Source organism: Zingiber officinale, chromosome 10B, assembly GCF_018446385.1.
Source record: "Zingiber officinale cultivar Zhangliang chromosome 10B, Zo_v1.1, whole genome shotgun sequence".
In the NCBI taxonomy this organism is placed as follows: domain Eukaryota; kingdom Viridiplantae; phylum Streptophyta; class Magnoliopsida; order Zingiberales; family Zingiberaceae; genus Zingiber; species Zingiber officinale.
In genome coordinates, this window is record NC_056005.1 from 3760961 (window position 1) to 3782545 (window position 21585).

At 40.7% G+C, this 21585-nt stretch overlaps 1 protein-coding gene across 4 annotated transcripts; it reads right to left on the reverse strand.

Moving 5' to 3' along the window:
- Positions 1 to 1724: 1724 nt before the first annotated feature.
- Positions 1725 to 8171, reverse strand: LOC122029747 (transcription factor BIM2-like). Of its 4 annotated transcripts, XM_042588866.1 has the most exons (13): positions 7761 to 8171; positions 7606 to 7689; positions 7468 to 7495; positions 7066 to 7392; positions 5581 to 5671; positions 5369 to 5493; positions 5151 to 5262; positions 4685 to 4754; positions 4488 to 4583; positions 3403 to 3648; positions 2896 to 3119; positions 2467 to 2599; positions 1725 to 2339 (listed from the first exon to the last, which is right to left on the reverse strand). In XM_042588866.1, the coding sequence occupies exons 2-13, from the start codon at positions 7672 to 7674 to the stop codon at positions 2202 to 2204; spliced, it is 1659 nt and encodes a 552-aa protein (XP_042444800.1). In that variant the 5' UTR covers positions 7675 to 7689; positions 7761 to 8171; the 3' UTR covers positions 1725 to 2201. The 4 variants fall into 4 exon arrangements, 3 of the variants coding, with proteins under 3 accessions (XP_042444800.1, XP_042444799.1, XP_042444801.1); XM_042588865.1 differs by lacking the exon at positions 7468 to 7495 and having other exon boundaries at positions 7761 to 8164; XM_042588867.1 differs by lacking the exon at positions 7468 to 7495 and having other exon boundaries at positions 2896 to 3059; positions 3586 to 3648; positions 7761 to 8161.
- Between the last annotated feature and the right edge of the window lie 13414 nt (positions 8172 to 21585).

Below are 21585 nucleotides of genomic sequence, written 5' to 3' on the forward strand. Positions count from 1 at the left end.
ATCAACCAAACCTTAAGAGAAAGCACTAACCTATATTTCTAGGGTAATTGAGGAAACATTCATAGCTACTTAATTAAACTGTGGCAAATTTTCTTTCGGGGTTCTTTGAATTTCTTCCTAAGGGAGAACAAATCATGTGGTATTTTCTGACATATTCGAATGGTTGCAAAGTGTTACATAAAGATGACTTTAAATTCCTCAAAGGTCCGAATAGAAGAAGCAGGGAGCCGACTAAACCATCTTTGTCCCTAGCCTGAGAATATAGTTGAGAAAACTTGACACTTGACATAATTCATATATTGATGTAATAAAGAAACATTCTCAAATTTGTGAATGTGATCTGCAGGATCTATAGTACCATTATATTTCTCGATCTGTAATATCTGAAAGTGCCTTAACAATTCATCTTGGAAGATGTCCTTCGAGAATGGAGGACTTCGAGGAGCTTTCGATATGCCAAATTCGGGGTCTTTTCCCCTTGGAAAACCTCGATGAGTGGTTTTGCTAAAAGATTCTACAAAAGGATCTCTAGCAACAGACTTACCAATTGGTATGAAGGAAACAGTCTCCAATGTTCCTATAGGCCAAGACACCTTCTGGTGCATCAAAGTCACTTCAACCGACTGGGCAGTAGTTCAGTTGAAGGATTGATCGTTGGAGGATGCGAGGGTTGCCCCTTTAACACCGCTTGCACTGTTACTACTACCAATTTGTCAAAATCCTCTATTACCATGACAATGATATTAGGTCTTTTGGCATCATCCATCTTCACATTCTGGTTCAGGTCTTAACTCAGATTTTCCATAAACAACGCTAATTTAATTCTGCCCATGAACGTCGATGAGTGAATCATCGGTGAGTTGACTCTGTTACTTACTTAATTACCAATCACTAGATAACAATAAGGATGACGACGTGGTTGGGAGCCTAGATGAAGGTAAACAAGAAGAAGAGGGTTAGAATAATGGTCAGGGGAATAATGGTCAGGGGTTCCCTAGCATAGCCATTCTGACGTTCAAGTTATCAAGTTAAAGGATGAAGAATATGAATATTAGGATTTTTGATATACGTAGGTGTGTGCCTATATACCTGGATACTAGAAAGAGCTACTTTTTATAAGGAGATCACATAGTTTAGCCATTCTGACGTTCAAGTTATCAAGTTAAAGGATGAAGAAAATGAATATTAGGATTTTTGATATACGTAGGTGTGTGCCTATATACCTGGATACTAGAAAGAGCTACTTTTTATAAGGAGATCACATAGTTTTTCCTTCTGTTTCTCTTTTCCATGTTATAATTATTTATTTCTTTAAATAATGCGAGACTTGTTCACGATGCTATTTTTTTTCTAAAATAATTCAAGATTTGCACAATGATTTAATATTTTCTTAAAATGGTCTTGCATTCTATATCACCAAGAGACAGTGACAAGAGAATCGGAATCCAAGAGACTAAGGATCTGAGAGGTTTGAAAGACTAAGGAGCCGAAAGACCCGCGAGACCAAGAGACTATGGAGCTGAAAGACCTGAGACTTTTCTCTATTAGAATCACCTTAGTAGATTTCACCAATCTTCTTTTATCCACACGACCTATTGATCATTCCCCGAATCAGTTAATTTTAGTTTCCAATGTAAAAATGAGACTTTTACAATCTGTTTGTCTTACTCAGTTGCTAAGCAGCATCGGCACACCTCTATCTTCTTAAGCAAAATATGAATAAATGAAATTTCAAAAATTAACTACTTAAATAGATTTTGGTAATCCACACAAATATAGTGTCACCTAATACAGTGTCACCTGTTGGAATCATATTGTTACTTACAAAAATCATTAATAGGAAACAAAAACAAGAAAACAGTGACTTCTCTTTGGTATGGAAGCCTATAAATAAAGCAGCTTCACAATTTGTAATGGAAGCCTCTGCGCCACCACATGGCAAAAAAAAATGAACAGGAGTTCACAATCACCTTGAACAGCCTCAAAAGGCTGAACAAAATATACATTGTTATGAAGAATCAAAATCATTAATAGGAAACAAAAACAAGAAAACAGTGACTTCTCTTTGGTATGGAAGCCTATAAATAAAGCAGCTTCAAAATTTGTAATGGAAGCCTCTGCGCCACCACATGGCAAAAAAAATGAACAGGAGGTCCCAATCACCTTGAACAGCCTCAAAAGGCTGAACAAAATATACATTGTTATGAAGAATCCAGGTATGCGGCAAGTAACTGGTCATGAGTTTTCAGTCTCTTTGAAGATTCTGATGGCTCCTCGACTAGGGCTCTCGACCTACTGCATCCCTTTGCTTGATTATAAGAACCAGAGTCTTCCTTGTCCTATGAGCATTGCAGGAAACAAGATAACCTCAAGTATTACTGAAGGTTGTAGACGAAATTCCATGGAGATGCACACAAGATTTTGCTGCCATGATATTGGTACAATTGGTGAAGTGAAAGGATATACCTTATTGGTGCAAGTTGTGCTACCAAGCCTCTTGTTAGCTGCTCGCTTGCCAAGATCAATCTGCACGGAGACATTGGCTTGTGACAGATTTATTCCAGAGCTTTGCAATGTCTGAATCAACGTATTCAACAGCCTGTTTTTAGGTGCCAAGGGTACAAAGCAATCATGAATAAGCAACCAAGACAATATGCTCAAGCCATCATGCACAAGTATATTCTAAATTTGCAACAATAGATTGATTAAAGTCGTATCAATTGAATGTTTGCTCACAAACTTATCATAGATGGAAACATATGTGCACGAAGATGGAAGAAGAAAAATGAATCATGCTTAAGAACCAAGATGAATGAATCTACAACAGCCATAAGATCACACCAACTGAAACTGGAAGGGAAAATAGGTCAATAAATTGGATCGGGTAATACTCACTCATGGGAGTAGGCAGTAGACACATTGATTGTGCCCTCATCAATTATCAGTGTCTCTTTTTCATACAGCCCCTGCCTGACAACAGCACCGTCAGCAAGGCCGCATGACCTTAACCATCCGCATTGATCTTGAGATGCAGTGTTATGGGCTTCTAATGACTTTGGCTGCAACCGATCAGTAGTATTAGTTTCTCTTCCTAGAGGGAACAATAAATTGTGTGTGCAATGGCGTAGCCAGCTTGAACAACTGCCCTGGGCTAAAAATGCTAAGCCCAGTAAAACTTAACCCAGCATAGCAAGGTTGAAGCTTAAAATTACTGGACATTGCTAGGCTGAACAACTGGCCTGGGCTAAAACTGCTGAGCCCAGTAAAACTTAGCCCAGCATAGCAAGGTTGAAGCCTAAAATTACTGGGCATTACTTGCTGGGTGAGGCCTAAAATTGCTAGGCATTGCTAGGCTTCACTGGGCTAGAACCCAGCAAAGCCCAGCCCTGACTACGCCTTTGTGTGTGTGGGAGCCAGATTGTTTGCATCCATCGTCTTTTTGTATGAGATACCACCAGAAACCACACACGTTTTTTGTTGATTGAGAGTAATCGATGTCGGAGTAGGAAATGCAACACTAGGAATGCTACTTTCATTAACTTTCTTGGAGTAGATATGTGTAGGAGTAGAAGAATCATCACTCACAACATGAGAGACCGATAAACCATTTGCAGGCACATGGCTGCTGTTCTTCTGTAAAGAAAATTTCTAGACAGAAAAAGAGAAAAAGAGACGACGATAAGTAGGCTTAAAAACATCAAGTCTCAAACAAATTGTAGACGAGCTTGTTTATGAACTGAATGCTACAGTTTGCTAAAATGATAAACACTAATGATTACCCACACTAAGATCAATAAAGTTGCATAAAGTACAAAAGAAAGTACAGTTGAGCCTCAGGTAGTGCACCCTAGAAAGCTGCAACATTTTATGATTAACAATTAATCACACTTTCATAAAGCTCAGAGTAGAGATTCTTCTTCACCATATCAAGAGTTCGTTGCATAAGAAGGTAAATTGAAAAAAAAAAAAAAAAAAAAAAAATAGGAAACTATATGATCCGGAGGAAGTTTTTCTTTTATGTTGAAGCCAAGGTAGGCATCAATCAAACACAAGATTATCCAAGAATTTGGTATCTGTCAGCCACTTATCAAGAAAAGTAGTTTCATAGTACACTGATTTGCATGAGCCTATGATAGATATGCTTGGTAGAGATAGATGAAAAAAAAGTCTCTTGATAAATTCTACCAAATACCTCTGTGACATGATCATAGCTTTTTCTGAACAAAATAAAATATGTTATTTTGCAAGAACACTGACACAGAAGAAGATGAAGCCAGTTTCTACTTTCTAGACCAGATTTTCACATTTTCAAATTCAACTGACTGATGAGTGTAGATAAACAAGGTGCATGTAGTATTCAAGTTCAATTTGCTCAAATTATAAACCTATCGCCTAATCACTAAAGATATATGGCTATGCTATTCAAAGTCAGCAATGCAGCATGCGTGCATCAGAGAATAGCACAATTTTAGCTTCAGAACTTTTACCCAAGGCATTAACTTCACATCATCTTGACCGCATTCTGGGTTCAATGATTCATACTTCTGCACCTTTTCTTGTAGAAAACGTACATATTCAATGACCTGAAGAATATTATATAAAATTTGTCAATTCAAAATCAAGAAATCCATTGTTGTAGAAAAACAAATATTGTAGGAAGGTATACGAGGCACTTAAAATGTACCTCCAGAAGAAATGATGCTTTGTCTCTCTTCTGATCGCTGTGAGGTATGATCCCTCGGAGTATATGAAATCTGCATGGATGATTATAGATAAATACAATCAGTAAATCTGAGTAAGTGTATGTATATGCATGAAAGGTGTAAATAAAATTTGAAGGGTTTAAAGTTAGTTAATCTAACATTTTTGTTTACCATTTTGAATAGAGAATCTTAAACATAAAAGCATTAAAGCAATCAAAAGGGATACACAATAACAAAAACACAACAGCCTATTTATTAAGGATGTTTAAACTAGGAGGAATTCTAACATGCATAAGATATGCTAAGGTAAGAATGTTTAAGCGCACCAAAATGTAAATGTTACATTAGCAGCATTTGAATTTGTCAGTTCCTTCCCATATCTCAAATATGCACCCACAATGCTTAAAAATCATGGTTTTCATCCAGGAAAGAGAGGGACTAGCTTGCCTATCATTGATTTTGCATCTTCTTCTTTGTTCTGTCGCAGAATGCTTTGACCGTGGTGTATTTGGCCTTTGATCATTGCATCTTGCATTTTCCTCTACTTTGATACTCAAATCTGCAACAATAGCAAATAAACAGTGTTAGAGAACTCTGTTCCGAGCAAAGTCCAATAGAAAAATGAGATCAAGGAATAATGGAAATGAAGCATAGAAAAGAGTCACCTTTACAAGCTGAAGAGCTTTCACGTTTCCCAAACTCTTCATCGTTGTTCGATCTATTGCGCCCCCGGATGGGTACAGAAGAAGCCAGCACCATGAATTGCTTCCTCTCCCAAGCTGGATCGTGTCTGTCAAAAAAGACCCAACATCTCAAGATAAATATCTTACTTCAAATTAAAAATGGAAGAATTGAGTAACAAAATTGGATGGCAAACCTTCCGGATGTGCCGATGTCATCTCCGACACCGGCAACAGAGGTAGGTCCAGAGCTACCATGAGCAGTAGGGAAGCAGGACGGCCACTGCCCTGAGCAAGATAAATGATCAATGCGTCAATTTTTTTTTTTAATAAAAGAAGCATCAAATTCTTTCAAAAGTCACGGAAGCTGCGAATTTCAGATTATGTAATTAACTTGCATAATTTGGAACAGATGCGCAAGGATCAAAAAAGTAACCCGGGGAATGATCTATTGTATATCGTTTTATCCTTTTTCTTAAAGAAGAAAAACAGATTCAAACTATAAAAAAAAATAGTCAGGTGCACATAAGCTCCTGCTATGTGGGTCCCAGAGAATGATTCATTGTACGCTGGTTTGAGCTCGTGACCTTTTAGTAATCCTTGGCAGTACATCCCTTGGTTGCCGTCTTCACCGAGTGAGAGACATGTCCATTCGGATGAGAAGCAACCCTTCGATAATGAAAAAGTTAAGTAAAGAGAGATTGCTCGGTGCAGCATAGCCGAGCGAGCGTGTCTCGGCCGAGCAGCCATCGCTCGCCCTATGGTGGAACCCCCCGTATATCTCCTCGTACACTTTTAGAGGTTTATGTCACTGACAACCGAACATGTTTCACAGACAAATCATACGGAAGGCCAACGCCAGGAACCCCTTCCCGGCTCGACACTGATGCTTTTGTGATGCAAGAGCACGTGAAGTCTTTGTTGCGTCAAACTCCACATCCCTAGATTTCCGTCTTCTCCGCTTTCGAACAAGATTATACACACACACAACTCATATGCTATGTGCCCATGCCTAAGGAGGTGCGCCACATGGCATTGCTTGAGGGGGCATGCGCATTTGCCCCAGGACATAGCGCAGATGGTGGGTGCATAACATCTTTGGCGTAATGATTAGAGGTCGATTCTCAGGAACGGACGACCTAGGATTTATCCCACCCCGCGCCTATGGCCTGTATATCTAAATTTACCTCCCTTCATATCCGTAAGACCGGTACTAGGGGAGTTGCTAAAGTAGCGGGGTGTGCACATGCTTGTATATACATCAAAAGCTTTATAAGAATATCAACGGAAATACTTTAATTTTCTAATAAAAATATAAATTTAGAGTTTAAAATATCATCAAAGTGTTTTTCTGTATGATAGTCAAGATTAAGTTGTTTGTATTATTTTCACTCGTATGAATTCAGCTTATTTTTTAGAAAAATGATTAAATCAGAGATGCAAGTTTGAAAGGAAATATATTAATACAGATCAAAATTTCTCTAATTTTTTTTTAGTCACTCACCAACTGTATTTTCAGTTATGTAAAAAAAAAAAATTCAATCCGTCCTTAAATTAGGTAAATAAATCACATAATTAGAAGAGAAAAGAATTTTCCAGAGCATGTGCCGATTTGTCTTTAAAAAAATACATTATTATTATTATTATTATTATTATTATTTAATTTGATGAATAACAATTACCTCTTGAAACAGTGTCTTTCTCATCCCACAGGGTGTAAGAAGCGCCTCCCGCTAAGGAGCCGTAGCTGGTGCCGGTACTCCGACTGCCGTAATCAGGTTCGGATTTGGCCTCCGACAAGATCGGGAAGCCTCTCGCAGAGCCGGAAGCCTTGACGATCGCAGCGGCGAGCGGCGCATGACTGACGGTGTACGCGCCCACCCCGCTAGGGAGCACGCCCTCCGCCTGAATCACCGCTTTGACGGTAGCCGGGACCTCCGCCACGTCATTTCCATAACCTTCCTCCTTCTCAAGCGGCCGAAGGAAGTCTCGAGTCTTCAAAATGAAACCTAGGAAAAAAATAAAGCACCATCAACAAGCTAAGATTTTGAAACGTAATTGGGTGAAACTTTCAAAATTCCGACCTTCCGTCATTCGTTCATTGTTTTCGCCCTCGAATCATTGAATTGGGATTTCAAAGGGAAAGTCAAAGAGAGAAGTAGAATTTAAAATTTTGTCATTCTTATTCTGTCTATTTACAAAACAAGCAGTACTGCAAGTACCTCGGGAGGAGGATCTAGGATCTGGAAGCTGGAAGGACGGATCGGAGGAGTAAAGCGAGAGGAAATCATGCGTTACTTTCTTCCCTGCAGAAAAAAAGGTGACAAATAAAAACACAAAGAATTAAACAGCAATTAAACAAACTTTCTATCAGTACCTTCGAGCTCCATCACTCCCCAAATTACAGTCGAACTTGAAAGTTCATAAGGAGGAGCAAGCCAAATCTCGAATTCTAGCCAACCTTCTCTCCTCGGAGATGAAACGCCGAGCAAATAAACTCTGTAAAGCTCTGATCGAAATCAGGGGCTAACAGAAGAAGAATCCAAATTTCGAGCGCATTCGACACGGGATCTAGTCAAATGATCCTGCAAAATCTCGATAGGCAAATTGAGGGCCAAACGGGATCGATGTGCTCCCTTTAGCAGAGGAGAAACGAGAGAGGCTCCGCCGAGAGCTCAATACGCCACCTCGCGCTTTGAGCTTTTCCTTTTTCTATTTCTTTGCCGCCCCCTCGCTTTTTTCTTTCCACTTCCACGACTGCCCTTTCCGTCACCGATAACGCCGTCTCGGGGAAACAAAACGGCGGTCACCTTCCCGTCGCCTCGTGGAGCGTTCTGCCCGCGGCCGTAAAAGATCACAGCCGGGCGATCGGAGCGATCGTGCGGCCGAGACCCACCGATGGAGACGTGGTAACGGGAATCACGTGAAGTACGGCGGTTGACTGTGGTTGGCCGTCGACGCGAGAGATGATTGCAGGCGCTAATCCCGAACCGGGTATTATTAGATATTAATGAAATTTAGTTTATTTGGGAAAGGGATTAAATTTGAGATGGACAGCGCAGCATGCCGGCGACGTGGGGCGACGACGCAGTTGCCCCTCAATTGCCTGGAATCTCCACCTGTCTAAACCTCTTTGTATAATAAATAAAGTTTGTGCACCGGTTAGTTTGGGACATTTGTTGATGGTTAATTGATAATTAGAGCGCATGCATCCGAACGCCGCGGAACGGTGACACAGGAGCGTGCGGGTGCGCAGAGGGAAGAGACTTGAGCACGGCACGTCTGACATCCCACGCGAGACGAGACTGGACAATCGTACTGTGTCCCAGGCCTACCATTCTAACGTCAGGTGATAGTAACTTTCAAGTCACGTGCAAATAGTGGCAACGCAGGGGCCGGTTTTCTTGAAACTTTTCATTCTTTTGTATGTAATAATAAAAAGGAAAGATGAGTTGGGAAGATAACGGAGACGCGTGCAAAGATGAAGATTCAAGAAGTCATGTACACAACTGATACACTAATAAGAAAGAAACTATCTAACACGAGTTACCACGGTATAAAATAAAATTAATACGGTCAATATTAAGATTTAAATAAGATTTATCCATATAACTCGAGCGGAAGATGACTACATCGATCGATGAGATGAATCATTGTCGAATCAGTTGACCAAATGAATTAGTATATGATCCACACGGTTGGTAGGAGGACGGATCGAGCGGGTTATCCATCCGACTCAGGGGTATGACATTATATGTATTAATAACAAACCAATAAAATAATAAAAGAGGGAAAAAACTGAGATATTTAATAAAGGAAAGAGTTAATAAAGAGAAGAGCAAATAAAAGAGAATATTTCATCTATCATTGAATGCAAAAAAGTCAAGACAAAATAGTTTTCTGTCAGTAATTAATATCACTAAACAGGGGAAGACGAAGCGTCACTAAGAAAGATATAAAAGAGTATACTAAGTATGAAGAAGGCAAGATTGATCTCTATCTCTATTATTCTTGATTTCTCTTCCTACTATTTTTTCTAACTTGAGCGTCGAAGGGCCAACGTCAGAGACCCCTTCCTTGGCTCGGTTTGTTTTGTAGAGGAGTGAAGTCTTCATACAGTCAGAAGAGCTACCACATCCCAGGCTTTCCAGCTTCAGGCTTTCGGACAGGAAGACGCTATGGGAAAGTAACATGCATCCGAATGAGAAGATGGAAGACGATAGACAATTCACAATGGTAACACTGACGCAAAAGGATCTCGACACGTTGATACAGTCCCGAACGGCGAAGATAGTGGAACAACAGCAACAATAGGCACTGGCTGAGCACCAACAGGCACTATCTGAACATCAAGCGCAGGAGCCTGCAACCTCAGCGGCATGTCCTCAGGCTGAGCAAGGAGATCGAGTGAAATAAATTTCCACTCGGGAACCGAACAAGAAGCCGATCAGCACTTATGGGGAAGCCCCTAATGCGCCGATCTCATTCCACCGAGCACTATTCTGGGCTCCATTAGAAGGGGGGCCGAGCGGATAGAGACCAAGGATCTTCCTCGGATGAAGTGCCCATCTGGGATGCACGAAAGGGAAAAGTGCCAAGGTTAAATGATTCACCTGAGCGAGTCAATCAATAGTTCTCACAAGGGATTCTGGAGGACCCTCTGCCGAAGCATTACAACCCGCTGACGGTCGCAGAATATAATAGAGCAACCGACCCGGATGACCACCTGGCCAAGTTTGATAACGCGGTCACACTTCACCAGTACACGAATGCGGTGCAGTGCAGGGTTTTCCTCACCACGCTAGTCAGATCAACGCAACGTTGGTTCAAACGATTACTGAGCGGCTCGATCCATAGCTTCAAGGACTTCCGAACAGCCTTCCTACATCACTTCGCCAGCAGTCGCTGCTACCAGAAGATGAGTGTGAATCTATTCTCGCTAAAGCAAGGGTCTAGAGAGGCATTGAGGGTCTATATCCAGCACTTCAATCAGGTGCTAATGGACATCCCGGCGGTCTCCTCAGATGTACTAGTGAACGCCTTCATCCAAGGGCTCACCGAAGAAAAGTTCTTCCGATCACTCATTCAGAAGCTGTCGAGTGACTTTGGCCACCTACAAAAGAAGGCCAACGAATACATCAACGTGGAAGAAACCCATGCGGCAAGGAAGAAGGAGATACTCGTCGAGCTAGCAAGCGCATCTGAGTGGTGTCCACCGAGCAACCATCAGCCCCCCCAAAGGACCTCGATCGGGAGAAGCCCAATCCCACTAAGAGCCAAGGATGCATGCCATACAGCATGTGGCGACTGGTCGTCCGAAGGTCGCCAAAGGTAAGGAATGGGCTCCACTCTTCTGCTCCTTCCATCAGTCAGTAACACACAACATGCGTGATTGTTATGAGCTGACGCCGATAGTTAGTAGACCGGCCTCGCGTGGATACTGTTGTCGATCACCACCTCCTGATCGATGACACTGAAGCTGATCTGCAGGGCGAAGGAAGGAGGATGACTGAGTCATACCATCATCAACCCCTGTAAAGGAATAACCTAGGTCCCGCCTGAGCCTCTGCCGAGCGGATCAGACCATCAGCACGGGAGGAAGAGAACCAGAGTAACGCTGCTCGAGGAGAGATAGGAATGATCACCAGCGGGCCGACCAGCGAAGATTCTAACCGTGCAAGGAAGTCTCATGCTCGGCGACTCGAGATTCACATTGTTGGCTGTAGCAAGGAGAGAGCTGAAGGACCTGAGATCAGTTTTAACCCTAGAGATTTAGAGGGAGTGGAAATTTCTCACGATGATGTACTGATCATCCGAACGATAATTGTCAATTATACAATCCATCGAACTTTTGTTGATACAGGAAGCTCGGTGGACATCATATACAAGAAGACATCCGATCAGTTGCAAATCGACTAGAGCAAACTACTGTCGATGACGACCCCACTCTACGGTTTCACGGGCAATGAAGTGTTATCGATCAGCCAGACCAAGCTGGCAATCTCACTCGGCGAGGAGCCCTTGAAGAGGATAAGGACCACAAACTTCATTGTGATAGACGCCCCATCAGCCTACAATGTTATATTAGGCCGGCCGACCCTCAACGAGTTCCGAGGGACAGTGTTCACCAACTGCCAAAAGATTAAGTTCTCAGTGGACGATAAGATGGGAGAAGTTAAAGGTGACTAATTAGGCGCTCGGCGATGCTACGTTGAGATGGTCAGATCAGAAGCAAGGACCACTTGGAAAAACCCACGCTGAAGGTGAACGCCATCATTGAGAAGCCTCCTACATTGGTTTATGAAGAAAAGGAGAAGGTCCAAATCCATCCAAGCCGGTCGGAAGCGACCACCTTCATTGTCACCGATCTAGAGAATGAGAAAAAGGCAGAGTTGTCTGGCTGCCTTAGGCGAAATCATGACATGTTCGCCTAGTTGACCCACGAGCTCCCTGGAATCTCATCGAGGATCGCCTAGCACGAGCTTCATATCAAACCAGACGCCCGGCTCATGAAGCAACGGAAAAGGGACTTCAGCGCGGAGAAGAACCTAATCATCCAGGCAGAAATAGAGAAATTACTGGAGGTTGGGCACATCCGGAAAGTCCAATTCCTGAGTTGGCTCACTAATGTTGTGCTGATCTCCAAGTTGAGCAACAAATGGTGGGTGTGTATCAATTTTTGTGACTTGAATAAGGCATGCCGGAAGGATTTCTATCCACTATCTCGGATAGACCAGATGATGGACTCTACGGCGGGCTGCGAGCTGATTTGCATGCTCGACGCGTATCAAGGTCATCACCAAGTGTCACTCGCCAAAGAAGATCAAGAAAATGTTAGCTTTATCACGGCCGACGGAACATTCTGCTATAATGTCATGTCGTTCGAACTTAAGAATGTCGGTGTCACTTACCAAAGGCTCATGAACAAGGTGTTTCGAAAGCAAACGGTCGCAACTTGGAGGTATACACCAACAATATATTAATAAAGTCAGTTTAAGTTGATGATCTGTGTGCATATTTCGAAGAAACATTCCAAACCTTGAGAACATACGGGATGAAGTTGAACCCGAGTAAGTGTCTGTTCGGTGCTAAAAGTGAACACTTCCTCAGATATATCATCACCGAACGGGATATCAAGGCAAATCCTGTTGGAACCCCAAGGTTGTTTTGGTGTGATCAACAAGTTAAGTTAGGTCCTGTGTTTTTCTAACCTTGTGTCTAAGTGTGCAGGAGCTTAGAAGCACAGGTAGTCGAGCGGAAGGCGCAGCTGTTGGTGCGGCTAGCACTAACGATTTAACCTAGGTTTTGATGAATGACAAATAGGTTAAGTTAGTCTTGTTGTTGTCTGACACTTTGATCGAGTGTGCAGGAGAAGTCCAGCTAGGTCGACGGGCTGACCGGATAGCTGGCGAGAAGTCCAAGGGGGTCGACGGGCTGACCGGACGCTTGGCGAGAAGTCCAGCTAGGTCGACGGGCTGACCGGATAGCTGGCGAGAAGTCCAAGCGGGTCGACGGGCTGACCGGACGCTTGGCGAGAAGTCCAGACGGGTCGACGGGCTGACCGGACGTCTAGCAGGTAAGTGAGGTAAGTCACTGGAGGGGAGTGACTGTGAGGACGCGTTCCCGGGAAGGGGACATTAGGCGTCGATCCGGCTTAGATCCATTTCGGATGTCTAAGTCGAGATCGTGACTAGATTCCGGTCTCGGAAAGACAGAATCTAAGTCATACTCTCTTTATCCATCTGTTGGAACTTTAACTGTGTTAACAATTTGTTTTACAGGATGTATATTTGCCTCGGACTAACTTTGTTTTGCAGGAAAAAGGAGTCTTGCTGGAACAAGGGGGCGCCCGAAGGCTAATTTTATCCAGCCAAGTCGCGCCACGTGGAGCATCTTGATTTGAGAAGTTCGTCACCTCCAGTGCCGGAAGGGATCCAGCGCAAGATATAAAGAAGCCCCAGGCAGGAGCTTCAGAAATCAATTTTTACTGAGAACTCTTCTACTGCTGGTCTTGCTGCTCGACGTTCAAGTGCGACGTCAACAACGCTCCGACAAAAGTGCTCCTCCGGTGTTTAATTTTTTTCTTTGTCGGTATTGCTTTATTATTACTAGCATTTCCTGTACTTATTCTGTAATCATATTTCGACTTGTTAGTGATTGCCCAACGAAAGTGGTCAAGGACCACGGGCCTTCGAGTAGGAGTCGTCACAGGCTCCGAACGAAGTAAAAACATTTGTGTCTACTTTATTTTTCCGCTGCGTTTATACTCGTCTTTTTCGAATCGATATTCACCCCCCCTCTATCGAATCTAACGGTCCTACAAGTGGTATCAGAGCAGGTACCGCTCTGATTTGGTGCAACCACCAATCAGACAGGGGGTGAATTTTCTTTTGTTTTTTTTTAAAAAAAAAAAACTGGTGTTTCGTTAACTTAATATTTCTCTAATCAATTTAAATTAGTGCAACACGAATCTAGTCTTTTTTTCTCTCTCTTCCCGCACTACTAATCCAAGACCAAGTCTTGGGATATTTTTTTTGGTTATTTACCTGTGCACAGAATGTCCCAACAAGAAGGATTCAGCACAGTGCGACCTCCACTCTTCAACGGGGACGACTTCCCTTACTGGAAGAAGCGCATGGAGGTCTACCTCAAAACTGACTTTGACCAGTGGATGAGCATTACGAGACCTTACAAAATTCCGGCAGACACCTCCGGGAATATACTGGATCCTGAAGAATGGACAGCTGACTTGAAGAAGAAGGCGTCAACAGAAAACAAAGCGATCAACACTCTACAGTGCGGACTAACAAGAGAAGAGCTAAACAGAGTCGGTCCACACAAAAACGCTAAAGAACTGTGGGACAAACTGATCGAGCTGTACGAAGGAACAAGCGACGCCAAGGTAACAAAACGAGACCTGCTTTTAAATAAAATTTTTAATATAAAAATGCAGGAAGGAGAAACAGCGAATCAACTCCACGCGAGGATCAAGGATATCCTCAACGGGCTCCATGCGATAGGCCACCAGATGGAGAACAGAGACTTGATAAGGTACGCATTAAACGCCTTTCCACGTAATAGTTTGTGGGCATCAATAGTGGATGCCTACAAAATTTCTAAGAATCTTTCTAAATTAAAATTGGATGAGCTTTTCTGTGAATTAGAATTACACGAACAAACTAATGCTGGAGCCGAGAAAGGTGTAGCTTTATTTGCAGGTTCCTCCAAGAAAAGCAAGCCTGAATCTGACGAAGACGTCGACCAAGACTCCGAAGATGAAGAACACCTGGTGAACTTGGTAAGAAAAATGTTCACCAGGAGAAAGAAGAGCTTCAGCAAAAAGGACCTTCAAAAGATCACCTCTCCCTCAGAACAAAAGAACGTCACTTGCTACGGCTGCAATAAAAAGGGACACTACAAGAACGAATGCCCAAAACTGAAGTTCGACAAATCAAAGTCAACCAAAAAGAAGGCACTCAAAGCAACGTGGGACGACTCCTCGGACGAATCGGAGGAAGAAGAGCAGAAACATCAGAGCCACCTCGCATTGATGGCCCACGAAGCTGAAACAAAAAACGAATCGGAAGATGAAGACGGGTCTGAACCCGAAACAAGCCACGAGTCCGTACTCGTTTCTGAAGGCTCGAATGAGGTATATTTTAATTTAAACAAAAAGTTTTTTAGAATCATTTCTTGTTTAAATAGTAAATTAACCAAAGTAGAAAATGAAAACAAATTACTTCTTGAGGAAAATCAAAACCTCAAGGAACAATTAAAAAATTCAAATCCAACTCAAGATCTAACACTTGAGGAGGAGAATTTATCATTAAAAAATGAAATAAACAATTTAAAGGAGATGTTAGAAAAATTCACAACAAGATCAAAAAATCTAGATTTAATCCTAAATAATCAAAAAGCATGTTATAATAAAACCGGACTAGGATATAAGTCGAATTCAAATAAAACCTTCAAATCATTAATAACCCAATATAAATCAACCAATCTAGCTTGGGTTCCGAAAGCGTGTCTAACCACGCAAGTAGGACTTAATCAATATTATATACCTAAAGAATAAATACATTATATAAAATTAAATAAACCAAACCAAAATCCAAAATACAAACCTAAATCAAATTCAAAATCTAAACAGTTTAAAAAACAACAAAATTATCACCAAGTTAACTATAACTATAAAAAGAATCGACACAAGCCTAAAATCAAAACTTAAATTAATGGCCAATAATTCAGGGGGAGGCTCCAGAATAGCTGGCACCTCCAAAACTAACTTACCCGACAGGGTAACCCAAAACTAACAAACCCGGCAGGGCAATTAGAATTAGAGACCAAGTTTAACTTGAATCATGGTATTGGTGAAATTTTTGGATGATAGTACGTTAGGGAAACTTGGGCATCGCATGTCTAGAAAGATATGGTTTCGATCTGGTGCATTTGGCCAAGTAGAACTGACCGAAGCTACCCTTAAACGAATCCTAACCAGTTAGACCAAGATTTAGTACTAAGTTCCGTGGATAGGACTATTCGGAAAACCTCGAAAGGTTAGTTATTTCTAATGATGTCCTTGTGACTCACCAAGCTTAGAAGTTTATCCGAAGAATGCCTATTTGTGGAAACCAAAGCTAAGTCTGAATCTAACACAAGTTAAACCAAAACTCTGTAATCAAACCAATTTCATCTCACAAAATCATAGGATTCCCTGATTGATAATATAGATCGGGTGAGATGAATAAGGCTTAAAAATTAAGTTTAAAATTTTAAACTTAAATTAATTTTAAACATAAAAAATTATTTTCAAAATTTTAATTTTAAACTTAAAAAATTATTTTCAAAATTTTAATTTTAAACTTAAAAATTATTTTCAAAATTTTAATTTTAAACTTAAAAATTAATTTCAAAATTTTAATCTTAAACTTAAAAATTATTTTCAAAATTTTAATTTTAAACTTAAAAATTAATTTCAAAATCTTAATTTTAAACTTAAAAATTATTTTTAAAATTTTAATTTTAAACTTAAAAATTAATTTCAAAATCTTAATTTTAAACTTAAAAATTAATTTCAAAATTTTAATCTTAAACTTAAAAATTATTTTCAAAATTTTAATTTTAAACTTAAAAATTATTTCAAAATTTTAATTTTAAACTTAAAAATTATTTTCAAAATTTTAATTTTAAACTTAAAAATTATTTCAAAATTTTAATTTTAAACTTAAAAATTATTTTCAAAATTTTAATTTTAAACTTAAAAATTAATTTCAAAATCTTAATTTTAAACTTAAAAATTATTTTCAAAATTTTAATTTTAAACTTAAAAATTAATTTCAAAAACTTAATTTTAAACTTAAAAATTATTTTCAAAATTTTAATTTTAAACTTAAAAATTAATTTCAAAATTTTTTTAAAAAATTATTTTCAAAATTTTAATTTTAAACTTAAAAATTATTTTCAAAATTTTAATTTCAAACTTAAAAATTATTTTCAAAATTTTAATTTTAAACTTAAAAATTATTTTCAAAATTTTAATTTTAAACTTAAAAATTATTTTCAATTTTAACTTAAAAATTAATTTCAAAATTTTAAATTTAAACTTAATTTCAAAATTTTATTCAAACTCAAAACTTAACTTCAAACCTAATTTCAAAAAAAAAAAAAAAAAAGTCAAAAACCAGGGGCGGGCGCCCCTGGTATTCCCCTCCGGGGCGCCCGGAGTTCCCTATAAATAAGGGGCAGCAGGCGCCCCCAACCTTTGCCCCACCAATTCTCACTTTTGCCAAGGTTCACTTTGAACCTCAGTGCGAAAGTACTCTAAATCAAAAAATTTTTGCGGTGAAGACGCTGTTGCGATTCAACCGAGGTCGTCAAATCTATATTTTTCGATGGCTCCTCAGTAAATAAAATACTTCCCCTCTCTAAAATCTTATTAGAATTTGTCTTCTCAATTTTTTCTTAGAATATTCTTTTATTTATAAACAGTAGGAAACGAACAAATACTGGTGTTGGACCCTCCAATGCTAGTACAGACCCTAGGTTTCCCACAGACGAACTTAGGATTAAGTTTGAGTCTACCATTTATAAGGTCATTAGGACTACCTGCATAGATAGATCGTTCTTTCTAAGGTCATGTCCCTCTGCTTTAGAGGTTATAGGCCACTATAACTTAACGAACCTTGTCGAATGTACCAGTCCAATAAACATAAGTCTGTGTGCCGAATTTTGCAATAACCTAGTAAAAGTAGACGATTTCACCTATACCACTAGGGCAGCAGGCACTGATATCGTATTTTCCCCTACGACTATCCGAGAGTTTTTAGAGTTGCGTCCATCTACTTGCTCCTTTTTGTGCTATCCTCCGAGGGATCTACCGTTCGAAGATCCCTACTCACATATTACTCTCGATACGATTTATTCGTATTTTTTTGGAGGAGAGAGAGATGACACAGTTTAGGTCAAGAGAACTTCGAGTCCGGGACTACGCTCTTTATAGGATTGTAGTCCTTTGCATTTTACCACTGACCACTCGGGACATCGCTGTGATGCGCCCATTCCATTCGTTCTTACTTTATGCCCTGATTCATAGGTTAGACATTGACATCATACATATCTTCTCCACCATCATCTATTCAACTGGATTTGTGACTGACAATCGAGTACATATGCCATTTGGTCACATTCAGCCTATATGTCCTCGTTGCACATTGATGTCACTAGGGGAGACGTTGCCCATATGACCGAGTTCGATGTTATAGCTGAAACTTTTCCTAGCCGGCATCCATATAGATAGAGATGACGGGACTATGTCTCGGAGGGGGGCACAAGACCAGCCCGATCCAGACTTGCAGGTGGCTTGCACTATTTCCAGAGGAAGCCGCACTGGCTCCACCACCACCCCCAGCTCGAGCACCACGACACGCTCCCCGCACTCTAGCCGACCGTATGACCGGACTAGAGAGAGCTATGGCGAGTCTCCAGCAGGAGAACTCTGATTTTCATCGGGACATACGGCGAGAGGTTGCTGAGTTACGAGCTGCCGGAGACACCCGACACACTGAGCTGATGGCACTTCTTCGATCCTTGGGATCTGGACCACCCCCTTCATCATCTTAGTAGCTTTAGTGATGACCTATTTCTATAGCTACACTACTTGTAAAATATTTTGGATTTATCTAGTGATATTTCAGACCTATATTGATTATGTTCTATCTCGGCAGACTATAATTTTTCTAAAAACTAGTTTAAAAAAAAAAATATATATATATATATATATATATATATTTTAACTTATAAGTTAAAACTATATGTTTTCAAAAACTTACCATTTTTAGATTTTCAAAAACAGTTTTGGCCTTAGACTAGTTTTGAATCCTTAGAAAGCATGTACCCATAGGACTAGTTTTTGAGCATCTCACCAATACCCTAGGTTTACCTTGCTTGTGTTTGACAAACATAGAAAGGGGTGAGATGCATAGGCCAACTGTCTGGACTTAAGATGCTTATTTCAGTGCATCAACATAAGTCTGGACGTTAAATACAACTCAGATATTAATCAGATTAAAGTTAATCAGTCAAGTCAAAAAAACTGACTGCTTGTAATCAACTTAATCTGACTAACCATGTGAAAGCTACTATCTTCTGATAGCTAGTTAGTACCTAATTGGTTAGACAGCTGGTTAAAGTTATATATCAAGTTCAGGGGGAGAATTAACTCAAATTTTGTGTGTTTGAAAAATGCCTTTTAAAACCTAACCTATGTTTGAACATTGATTTACAAAATTTAAATTTAACTAAGTATTTGAAAAATGCGAAAGTTTAATCCCACCCAATTTTCAAACCTGATTTGAAAAATTAACTATTTCCAAATTTAGCCTTTATCAAATTAGCCTTAAAAATTAATTTTGGCAAAAAAATTTTTTGAAAAATTATTTAATTTTTGCTTTGTTTTGAAAATTCGAAGTTGAAAAATTTACCTTTTTGAAAAGTAGATGTTACTTAAACATAAAAAGTAAATTTGAAAAACCTATTTTGAAAATTTCCACACGCTTGAGAGTTAAACTTGATTAACCTTAAATTTATACTTTTCGAAACTCAACCTGTATCCCCCAAGTCAACTTGACTATTTTTTGACTTGGTGTTGAAAATTACACTCTTATCTTTCAAATTTTGAACAAAACTCAGATATCTTTCAAAATTTGATTATCTGTTACAGTAACTCTTCACTATGATTATTTACCTATGTTCATTTTTTTTTATGAATGCCAAAGGGGGAGGAGGGTTAGGTGGTTAAGTTAGCTAAACCAATTTGACAACACAAACTAACTTTAAAACCACACAAATGCATGTTGTTTCTTGCATATGCTTTCACTAACTTAACCAGGTTGTCATTCCATCAAAAAGGGGGAGATTGTTGGTGCGGCTAGCACTAACGATTTAACCTAGGTTTTGATGAATGACAAATAGGTTAAGTTAGTCTTGTTGTTGTCTGACACTTTGATCGAGTGTGCAGGAGAAGTCCAGCTAGGTCGACGGGCTGACCGGAGAAGTCCAAGCGGTCGACGGGTTGACCGGACGCTTGCGAGAAGTCCAGCTAGGTCGACGGGCTGACCGGATAGCTGGCGAGAAGTCCAAGCGTCGACGGGCTGACCGGACGCTTGGTGAGAAGTCCAGACGGTCGACGGGCTGACCGGACGTCGGGTGTAAGTGAGGTAAGTCATGGAGGATAGTGCGAGGACGCGTTCCGGGAAGGGACATTAGGCGTCGATCCGGCTTAGATCCATTTCGGATGTCTAAGTCGAGATCGTGACTAGATTCTCGTCACAGAATCTAAGTCATACTCTCTTTATCCATCTGTTGGAACTTTCACATTTGTTATATTGTATATTGTTTTTGCCTGACTAACTTTGTTTTGCGGGAAAAAGGAGTCTTGTGGAACAAAGGTCCGGCGCCGGAGGGCGCCGGGGATCCGGCGCTCAAGGCTAATTTTATCCACCAAGTCGCCGCCACGTGGAGCATCTTGATTTGAGCGTCACCTGTGCGCCGGAAGGGATCCAGCATATAAAAGAAGCCCCAGGCAGGAGCTTCAGAAATCAATTTTTACTGAGAACTCTTCTACTGCTGGTCTTGCTGCTCGACGTTCAAGTGCGACGTCAACAACGCTCCGACAAAAGTGCTCCTCTGGTGTTTATTTTTTTCCTTTGTCGGTATTGCTTTATTATTACTAGCATTTCCTGTACTTATTCTGTAATCATATTTCGACTTGTTAGTGATTGCCCAACGAAAGTGGTCAAGAACCACGGGCCTTTGAGTAGGAGTCGTCACAGGCTCCGAACGAAGTAAAAACATCTGTGTCTACTTTATTTTTCCGCTGCGTTTATACTCATCTTTTTCGAATCGATATTCACCCCCCCCTCTATCGAATCTAACGGTCCTACAGCAGCTAGCGAGAAGGACAGTACACGGTGCGTCCGAGGGACGAGGCACTGTAGAAGAGTACACCGACGGACGAGAAGGAAGCGTATGGTGGTTCCGAGGGACGAGAAGCCGGAGCGGAAGACTACTCGAGGAGCAAGAGACGTAGCTAGCGAGAAGGTCAGAACGGGGTGCAACTGAGGGACGAAGACTGCGGATGAGTACGCTGGTGGATGAGAAGAAACCACGTGGTGATTCTGAGGGACGAGAAGCCAGAGCGGAAGCCTGCTCGAGAAGGCCGGAAGTTGGGTTCTGGTGAACCCTATTCCGGATGGCAGAGATCACCCTAGCGAGCGGAAGACTTGGTCTGAGGTGAACAGAGCCGGAACAGAAGACCCGGGCTGAAAAAAAGTCAACAGGGTTGACTTTCTCGCTCAAGGCGCCCAGAGCGTACCGGGGCGCTCGGACCGTACCGGGGCGCCCGGAGTTGACTTTTGACCAAATCGAGTTTTGACTCAATTTGAACGTTGGGAGATAAAATTTATCCTCCTAGGGCGCACAGAACCCTTGTAGGTGTCCCGACCAAGGATATAAATATAGCCTTGGTCCAGAAGCTTTTTATCAATTCAGAACTCAAGCATTCTTTCTACACTTGTGAGCTTTTTCTGTAGTTTAGCTTCTGTTGTGTGCTTCATTGCTGTAAAAGACTTCTCCGCCTGAAGGAGATACTAGTGCTACGTTTTCCTTGGATTAACAACCTCCCCAGTTGTAACCAAGTAAATCTC

What these genes read in the sequence shown, in the direction of transcription:
- LOC122029747 (XM_042588866.1), bottom strand. Translation starts at nt 7,674, where the DNA reads ATGATTTCCTCTCGCTTTACTCCTCCGATCCGTCCTTCCAGCTTCCAG. An exon ending in AAGCTCTTCAGCTTGTAAAG is followed by an intron (nt 5,263 to 5,368) that starts GTGACTCTTTTC and finishes CTATTGTTGCAG; the next exon opens with ATTTGAGTATCAAAGTAGAG. An exon ending in ACAATCTGGCTCCCACACAC is followed by an intron (nt 3,120 to 3,402) that starts ACAAAGGCGTAG and finishes TGGCTACGCCAT; the next exon opens with TGCACACACAATTTATTGTT.